Below are 10,149 nucleotides of genomic sequence, written 5' to 3'. Positions count from 1 at the left end.
TATCAAGAAGAAGTCATGTTTTCGTTTTCAAAACATTCAAAGCCAGTTGAACACAAAAATCGTGCCTCACCATCGTGATATCATGACTTCTTTGGTTTTGTATCAGAAGGCATCAAGAGACAACTCACGGTGCTTACACTCCTCAACATGGAGTAGCCGTTGAATAGAACTCTACTCGAAAGAACAGAGCCATGTTGAACCGTATGCTAAGTCCTTTTGCGCCGTAACACCGCTCTATGTGATTAATCATCACCAACAGATCGATTGTTTAGACACCTGGAGTGTGGCCGCCTTGTTTTCACGCCGCACACATTTGAGTCCTTTCGTGATGTATCATCCCCAAGAAATTTCGTTGGATCCAAAATCCGATGCTTCTTGAAATATGGTCGGGGTATCTGATCCCACCCCACAAAGTCGTCATCGAGATGTCTTTTTGCGAAGATAGCGCAAGGAAGATGTGAGTAGCATTTCAATAGAAATTCCAGAGTACAATAGTTCGAGGAAGAGAGTCCAATCCAAAAATTCTTCTAGCGAATCGAAAATGAGGAACAAGTACCAGTTGAGTCTACAATTGTAGAAGTTCGACGGTCACCTCGTGAAAGACATACACCAACTTGGCAATCTGATTATATTATGGAGAGCAACATTGCATACTGTCTTCTAACGAAGATGGTGAGCCATCAACATTCGAGAAGCGATTGATAGCTCGAAGCGTCACTTTGGATGGCAGCTATGCGGGAAGAACTAGAAGCTCTTCATAAGAATAAGACGTGGGAGCTTGTACCTTTACTGCACGGAAGGAAGTCCAATGGTAACAAATGGGTTTACAAGATCAAACGAAGCAGTGATGATCAAGTAGAGCGGTATCGTGCAAGAATGGTGATCAAAGGATATGCTCGAGAAAGAAGGTGTCGATTTCACGTGAAATCTTTTCTCCAGTGGTTCGACTTACTACTGTCCGGATAGTTCGGCACTTTGTGCTACGTTTGATCTACATCTTGAGCGGTTAGATGTAAAACGCATTTCTTCATGGAGATCTTGAAGAAGAAATCTATATGCTCCAACCGGAAGGTTTTGAAGAACCGAAAAAGGGGAACTTGGTTTGCGAGTTGAACAAATCTCTATACGGCTTAAAACAGGGCGCCAAGATGTTGGTATAAGAGATTTGATTCCTTCATATTGAGCCTTGGATACAACAGATTTGCTTCAGACCCTTGTGCGTATTACAAGAGGTTTGGTGATGATGATTTCATCATTTTACTGTTGTATGTCGATGATATGTTGGTGTCGGCCCCAACAAAGATCGGATCGCGGAATTAAAGGCTCGTTGGCTAGGGAATTTGAAATGAAGGATCCGGGACCCGCAAACAAGATTCTAGGGATGCAAATTCACCGAGACGGAAATAACGGGAAGATTTGGCTATCTCGGAAGAGTTACTTAAGGAAAGTCTTGCGCCGCTTCAATATGCAAGACTGTAAGCCAATTTCTACTCCTCTTCCCGTTAATTTCAAGTTATCCTCAAGTATGTGTCCTAGCAATGAAGCGAGAGAGGATGGAGATGTCTCGAGTACCGTATGCATCAGCGGTGGGAAGTCCGATGTTCGCTATGATATGTACAAGACCGGACATTACACATGCAGTGGGAGTGATTAGTCGGCATATGGCGAATCCGGGACAAGAGCATTGGATTATAGTGAAGAGGATCCTAAGATACATTAAAGGAACCTTGGATGCTGCTCTATGTTATGGAGGATCTGAATTTCTTGTCGGAGGATATGTTGATTCCGATTTTGCGGGGATCTTGATAAAGGAAATCCACTACGCTATGTGTTTACAATTGCGAAGGAGCCGTGGTGGGTATCTAAACTACGAGACGGTTGTGCACTTGTCTACACGAGGTGAGTATATGGCGCTACACAAGCTTGTAAAGAAGCAATCGGATAAGAAGATTCATGGAAGAACTTGGGCACAAACACGAGAAGATTCTCTTGTATTGTGACGTCGAGTGCCTTGCACATTGCAAGGAATCCAGCTTTTCATTCCAGGACAAAACACATAGAAGTACAATATCATTTTGTTCGTGAAGTGGTGGAAGACGGAAGGGTGGATATGCAGAAAATCCACACGAAAGAGAACCTAGCGTGCATTGACAAAAGCAATCAATCGACAAGTTCATTTGGTGCAGATCCTTGTATGGCTTGATAGAGACATAGACAACATGGTAGTGGCAAGATAGAGCGGTGTGGAGATTGATTAGTTCTCAATCTAATCTCCAAGTGGGAGATTGTTGTAATATTAGTCCCACATCGACCGATGTGGGAATATGTGAGAGGAAGAGGCTATAAAAGAATGCCTCTTCCTTCTTCTTTAATCATCCCAAATATCTTCTCTCTTGGATATTTCTTTATTTATAGTGGAGTTTTCTCTCTTGCCCATATATTATTGTGTCTTTCTTTTCTCTTAGTTGTTATTATTGTGTTCTTCTTTTCTCTTATTTGCTGATTGTTCTATTCGGTGGGTTCTTCATAACCCCCCCCCCGGGGGGGGGGGGGCGGGTGGGGCCCCCCGGGCCCCTCCCCCCCCCCCCCTTTTTTTTCCCCCCCCTGGTGGTTCGTCCCCGTTTTTCCTCCTCCCTCCCCCCCCCCCCTCCCAAGCTTTTTATATCCTTGAACAATACCAACAGACAAATCTCAGTAAGGAAGAAAAGGGCAAACCTTATGATGAGCATTTCACAATCAAGAAGAAATATATACCTGTTTGTCATCCAAGTGAGTTGGCACTGACAAGAATTCTTCTGGGGCTTGGCCTGCATTTATTAAATAGGGAATTAAGCTGGAAAGATGAGTTTCAGTGAGGGTAAAAACCCAAGTAAGAATGCTCTAAAGTGAACTGAAAAAGCTGAGTGAAATTAAACCTGGTTGATGAGCTCCAGAAGGGGGCACAGAAAGCCTTGTTAATGCAGACACCCAGCTTATTATTTACGGGAAGCTTATCACAGTTAACCACAATCGTCTCCTTTGCTCTTCCCTAGTAGACATGATGATGATAATGATGAAGTTATCAAGAAGTCAACACCTTTTAGAGGAGATGATGATTGATGACCTCCCTCTATTTATCACTCCCCTTTATATATATTCCTCTTCAGTTAGAAGAGACATTTTTTTTTTCGGTAGGAAGTTAGAAGAGACATTGCTTCACAAAGAAAGTTAATCTTCTTGCTTTGACTTTCTCCATAAGAAAAATAATCTATTTACTTAAATTAAAAAGTTATAATAAAAAGAAAATATTACAGTGAGTAATCTACCTAAAATACGAAATGTATGCAAATATATCTATATTACAATAATTGATTCTTAATATTGTAGATATGCAAAATAATAATCATTTTCATAATATTGAAGATTGGCAGAATAATATCAGATAACAATGATGATGATGAGATTAACAAGATTATTCTGATTAATTTATTGGACCAAGACTGGGATCTTTTGATTACTCTAAATCTGGCCATTCAATTTGATACAGATTTTATGGGATTTGATTTCTTCAGAGTAAAGCTCAACCTTATCTGTTACTGTGGACTAGATTTAACTGTTTACAAAAAAAAAAAAAAAAAACTAGATTTAACTTTTTGCTAAAAGTCAGTCTTGACTATTGGCGAGATGATTTTAGACTCCAAACAATGGTTTCAACCATCATAATTTAACTGACTATATTTTGGTAAAGGGGCGGAACCAATTTTGAGTATTTCAAAATGAAGTTCCTGCGGTGGTTTTCAATTTCAATATTTTTTTAGATGTTAAAACCAACTTTGAGGCTGAATTGAAAACTTTCATTCACGGATTACGTTGAGCAATGCATTTACAAATTACAAAACTTTGGGTAGAAAGTGGTTCAAAAGCTGTGTTGACTTTAATACAGCAGAATAAAATACCTTAGTATATCTTTCATATGTGGAGAGAGTTACAAGAATATTTGCTGACTATAGATTGGAATATTTCACATTACTATCGTGAAACTAATACAGTGGCAGATTTTTTGGCAAATTCGACAGCTAGGACAAGAACTTCTGATATTAACATTCCTTGGTCAACTTCAATCCTTAATGAACTTGATAGGGTTGAAGTCATGTATATATATATATATATATATATATTGTATTGTTGCTCTAATTTATCTATATTTTGTTGAAAAGAAATATCATTATCAATAAGTTACTTATTTTTTAAAAATATATGTGGGCCCCACAAAATATATGTGGGTCTATTCTTTAATATAATAAAATAATTCAGATATGGGACCCCCAATGAATCTTATAAGGGCCTATACAATATGTGTGGCGAAAAGACATTAGTGCTTCTCCAACATAAAAGATTATTTGAACTTTCATTCTTTGTCCACTCCAATGTTGAATCCTGCTTCCACCCCTGCTTATTAATTCAAGTCAGTATAATTTCAAAACTTTATCATTTCATAGTGGGACTGTGGGAGTTGGTTGAAATTTTTTAAAACAAAATTGAAAACCTTAGCAAGTAATCCATGAGATTTGTTTGCTTGTAACACAATTTTGTTTTTACAAAACATAAGGAAAATATGCCAGGGAAAAATCATACTTTTTGTATTTGAATGATTAATTATATCTTCTTAATCATGCAACCTACTTAGGAAAGTACTAAAAAAAAAATAAAAAATAAAAAATAAAGTAGGCTTTTAAAAGAAAGGGTGGGAAAACTTGATATCTTATAAGGCAACTCTTGCACCACAATGAACAGAAGTGATTTAGATCCTCTACCCCCACTATCCATATGCCCCCAAAATTTTCTCTCACAATATACCTAACAAAGACCATCCTGGCTCACCTACATCAGGCGGCCTATGAGAATAAAATTTAAAGGGCACATGCATGGCGGGATAGACTCGACTCAAACAGGAGAGTCCCAAAAGACAATAAAAATTCTATTTCTAGAAATGATCAACACATTTAAATGGGGGCTTTGAGTCCTTTGACTAGGTGGCTAGACATCAAGCAAAATGATAGCCCTTAATTTGTTGGAAGGATCTGGATTGGAGGTTCTAATATTTGAGATTATGTACCATTGAATTATGGTGGAAGATTTGTATGTTAGAAGTAGGGGGCTAATGAATATTGAGTTTTATCTTATGGCAATTAGAGTATTGAAGTATTCAATTCAAGGATTAGAGCCTAGTTGAACTTAAAAAAACCAAGGGTTATCATATCACTTGTAAATTTGGACCATATCCGTACCAAAGGGTCATCCTATTGATTTCCTCCTCTGCTTGGATGTTTTTTCTTTCTGCTGGTTTATTGCAAATACCAAATCCTAAATTGTTGTTTCTGAATCATTGACAGTGATGCTTGAACCTTGAGGGTCCTAATGTTTGATTTTTCTCAAATTTTAAGATTATATTTCAGCTTCAGCCACCATGACTTGAAAGCAAGACCCTTTGAAATTCCTGTTATTTCTCAGTGACAGCAAAAGTTGAGCAGAGCAGTTCCCTGATTGAAAATTTGAGATTGCTATCAAAAGAAAGAGTAGCACTAAAAAAAGTTTATTAGGAAACACTGGTAAAAATGGATTTATGGCTACAGAATCTTCGATATTTTGCATCAAGAACTTCGAAGTTTTTCCAGCGGATAGAAACTTAGTATATTGGAGATCGATATGGAATTATATAAATGGGTTGCAGTAGTAGTGTTCAGGGGTTGAAAGAAGCCCCACACTTGCATTTCCATACTACTGGTTCATAGTTGGTATATCGGACACTCAAGTTGACAGGGTGTGTGGGCACTTGGATGGCTTCGCAAGGACGGCATTCTCCACATTTGTGTTCACAGCTTGGTGGTCTGGATCCAATTGTGCTCAGTTCTGTATAATCTTCTTCATTCACCACCAACCTTCCAAAGCTTTTCATATCCTTGAACAATACCAACAGACAAATCTCAGTAATAAGGAAGGAAAGGGGCAAACCTTATGAGCCTTCAACAATCCAGAAGAAATATATACCTGTTTGTCACCCAAGTGAGTTGGTACTGGCAAGAATTCTGGGGCTTGGCCTGCATTTATTAAATAGGGAAGCTGGAAAGATGAGTTTCAGTGAGAGTAAAAGCCCAAGTAAGAATGCTCTAAAGTGAACTGAAAAGCTGAGTGAAACCTGGTTGATGAGCTCCCGAAGCGGGCACAGAAAGCCTTCTTGCTGCAGACACCCAACTTATTATTTGCAGGAAGCTTATCACAGTTAACCAGAATCTTCTCCTTGGCTCTTCCGAAGTATTCATTATAATGATAATGATGATGATGATGAGGAGGAGGAGGAGGAGGCTGATGATAATGAGGTTATCAAGAAGTCCTCTTTGAATAACTCAACACCTTTTAGAGGAGATCATGAACTCCCTCTATTTATCACTTCCCTTTATGTTCCTCTTCAGTTAGGAGACTTTGCTTCAACAAAGAAAGTTATTCTTCTTTAATCTACTTACAATAAAAAAATTACAATAAGTAAAAAATCTATCTAGGATAGAATATTACAAGAAAATATTACAATGAGTAATCTACCAATAATACAAGATATATACAAATATACCTATATTACAATAATTGATTCATAATATTGTAGATATGCAAAATAATAACGGTAAACTTCTTAATATTGAAGATTTGCAAAATAATATTAGATAACAATGATAATGATGATGATGAGATTAACAAGAAGTCCTATTGAATAACGCTCAGTAATACTAGGGGTAGAGCTAGGATTGAATATTCGGGGGCCGAATAATGAGTCTGGATCACCTCTCTGTCGGATAAGAACTAATGTCTTTTTACCATACATATTATGTGGGCCAATGTGGGACTCACTCATTTCTAAATTATTTTATTATATTCGGATGTGAGATCCACATTAGAAATTTTAGTAAATTAATAAGAGGACTAAAATATAGATAGTACAATTATAAGTAAATTATAAAAAATATGTTGAAATAAAGCATGGTTAAAATTGTGGGAAAAAAACTTTAAAAAATCATTAAAGAAAAAGGTGGGAAAACAATTATGGGAGAAATTGTAGGAAAAAAGATAGATTTAAAGTCAATTAACTAAATATGGGAAAAATAGTCAATTTTCATAAATTAAGTAAAAAATAAAAAATTCAATAATTATGATTAGATCTCAAATATTAATGGCTGAAATTCTCAAAATCGAACTAATGAAATTTAAATTGCTATAATGATTACAATTAGATCTGATAAAATTAATGACTGAAATTCTAAACGAGATTTAAATTTCTATTAATAGGAATTGAAATTTTGGGAGAAAGTTTAACGATTAAAAAAAATCAATGATTATGATTTGATCTAATAAAATTAGTGGCTGAATTCTAACGAGATTTAAATTGCTTTAGAAGAAAGAAAGAATAACGAAATAAAAAAAAATCAATTATGTTTTTTGAAAAGAATACTATAAAAATCATGAGTGGGAGAGAGAGAGAGGGGAATAATTTGAAAAAGAGAGAGTGAATACTTGATAATTGTGGAGAAGATTTAGGAAAATGCCAATGTCTACTAACAACTCTAATGTATTGTAAAGAAGAAGAGAAAAAATAGAGAATAAAGGAGGAGATTCAGGAGAGAAAAATAGAAAAGAAAATATGAGAAAATAAATAGGGAGAAATTCATGGATGGTGAGTTAGTTTTTAATTAGGATTTAACTTTTTATTCCTTAAAACTAGGGTTTAATGGTAACCATCACATAATAATTAAAAACGACATCCATACCCATCATTTGTATCTGAAACTTTTATTTTTAATTTTGGGTGGCCAAATGTTGTAAATATGTTTAAAACTTTGTGTTTATTATTTTATATTTTTATAAAAATATATGTTTCAATCATGTCTTTTATCCTATGGTTTTTATCACGGAAACTTTAGTCCCACATCTGGTTAAAATAAGCTGATTATCTCATTTATATATGATAAGGACCTATGTAATATTTCTTTGGGGTTAAGGATCGAACCTTGTGCGATGTGAACCAAGCCTAAACCTTGTTGTGACCCAGCCATGGTTATATAGATATGTATTAATTAATATTAATAATTCTAATTCTATATGACTTGAGACTTGGGTCATGGGTCATAGACCTTGATCCGAAAGGTCTATTTTGTCATGAGCCCTAATCAGAAAAGCCCACTGCTAGGTGAAAGCGTGGAGATGCCATTAAAGAGACACTTTCCTTTAGGAGGTTAGCTAGATAGATACCTTCCTATAGGGAGTTGAGCTGAATAGGTACCCTCACAAAGAGAGGTGATTTTACCCTTTCACCCACAGCCTTTGGGGCTCTATATAAACCTATTTTCAAATTCATTTTTTACGTTGAATTTCTCCTCCTCTTTTTCTCTCTTCTTTCTCTCTCTCTCTCCCCTGTTGTTATTCTGTTAAGCACTGAACATAACCTAGTTACACCTTAAGTAACCTTTATAGGGTGCAACCTAAAAGGTTTGGACTGACTGATCTTGGGGTGAAGACACATTTAGTACCCGTATTGTACAAATTGGGATGTCTAAATACCTTAAAGAAAGTGCCTCTGATATGTTTTAGCTCTAACAAAGTGTTGTGATTACAACAACCTTTCAAGTGTTCGTGTAGATTCCTCAACAAATTTCAACAAGTTTAAGGTATTTAGTATTTTCCTACTATGGCTATTGACAACACCACCGAAGTAGTCAATACAACCATTGGAAAAGAGACCAACATGAAGGACTACAAATGTAAGTGCATATGAGAAAGTTATTGAGAACAACATTCCTCTTCCATCTCTACAAGCTCGCAACCAACAACAGGAAAGTCAAATTTTGACAAAATCGAGCAGTTCAAAGGTGAGAACTTCAAACATTGGAAGCAAGTGTTGTATTTTTCTCTTATGGAAGCTGGGATAGCTTTTGTTTTGAATGAACCTCAACCTGATAAGTCAAGTGATCCTACACTCAATCATAAAAGGATCGAATGGTTCACTGCAGATTTCAAATGTAAGAATAGCATTCTAAATGTGTTGTCAAACGAGTTATACAATGTGTATAGCTCTTATGAATTTGCTTATGAAATCTTGGAAGCATTAGTCAAGAAGTATACTCTTGAAGATGCTGGTAACTTGAGGTTTGTGGTTGAAAATTTTCTGAGTTTACAATGGCCGATGGGATTAGCATCTTCGACCAAGTAGACAAGTATCAAGTATTGGTAGGGAATCTGGCAAAAGAGAATATCATTCTTCCAGATGCCTTTCTGACAAGTGCATTGATACACAAGCTTCCTTCCTCTTGGAGTGCCTTCAAGGTCTCAATGAAACAGAAGAGGAAGGACTTGGCCTTTGACAGTGTTGTGGTTCGGATCAAAATAGAAGAAAATAACCGACTTAGGAATCAACCTGTTAATTCCAATAAGCCCAAGGCCAACTTGGTAGAGACTGATCAGAAAAAGAAACCTAATAAGTCTTTGGAATCCAACAAAGATGTTAGCTTCAAAAAGAAGAAGAGAGCATGCTACAATTGTGGCAAACTTGGGCACTACATAAAAGATTGTAGGGTAAAGAAGAAATGAGGATCAGAGAAAGCAAAGGCTAATTTGATTGATACTGAGATCTACACTACAATGATAATAGAGGCCTTTGTGGTTGAAAAGTCAATAGCTTGGGTGATAGACATTGGTGCTACCAAGCATATTTGTGGAGATAGGAACTTTTTCTCCAAATACTCTGATGTTGTTGATAAGATTTTCATGGGAAATTCTCAACCAGCTAATGTAATCGAAAAAAAAATGACAAATTACCCTGAAGATTACCTCTGGAAAAGTCTTGAAGTTGGAGAATATCCTCTATGTACCAGACATAGGGCGAAATCTGATATGTGGTCCACTCCTGAATAAAGCTGGGTTCAAACTTTCTTTTGAAGCAGACAAAGCAGTTCTCCTGAAAATTGATGTATTTATTAGGAAAATGTTATCTAAATGATGGTTTATTTGTATTGAGTATTTCTGAATTAATAAATATTTCGATTCTTGCTTATGTTCTTGATTCCTTTGGTTTATGGCATAGTAGACTAGGTCATAGTAGTGCACCTTATATATCTCGATTATGTAAGT

At 36.2% G+C, this 10,149-nt stretch overlaps 1 protein-coding gene across 1 annotated transcript; it reads right to left on the bottom strand.

The window, feature by feature from the left end:
* Positions 1–5,719: 5,719 nt before the first annotated feature.
* Positions 5,720–6,299, bottom strand: LOC149022679 (EPIDERMAL PATTERNING FACTOR-like protein 2). The gene is made up of 3 exons (XM_089147344.1): positions 6,176–6,299; positions 6,028–6,077; positions 5,720–5,938 (listed from the first exon to the last, which is right to left on the bottom strand). The coding sequence occupies exons 1-3, from the start codon at positions 6,297–6,299 to the stop codon at positions 5,720–5,722; spliced, it is 393 nt and encodes a 130-aa protein (XP_089003470.1).
* Positions 6,300–10,149: the final 3,850 nt, after the last annotated feature.

The sequence above is a fragment of the Hakea prostrata genome, chromosome 3, assembly GCF_041222555.1.
Source record: "Hakea prostrata isolate BN-2017 chromosome 3, UWA_Hpros_2, whole genome shotgun sequence".
In the NCBI taxonomy this organism is placed as follows: domain Eukaryota; kingdom Viridiplantae; phylum Streptophyta; class Magnoliopsida; order Proteales; family Proteaceae; genus Hakea; species Hakea prostrata.
This window is presented reverse-complemented; position numbering and strand designations above follow the sequence as displayed.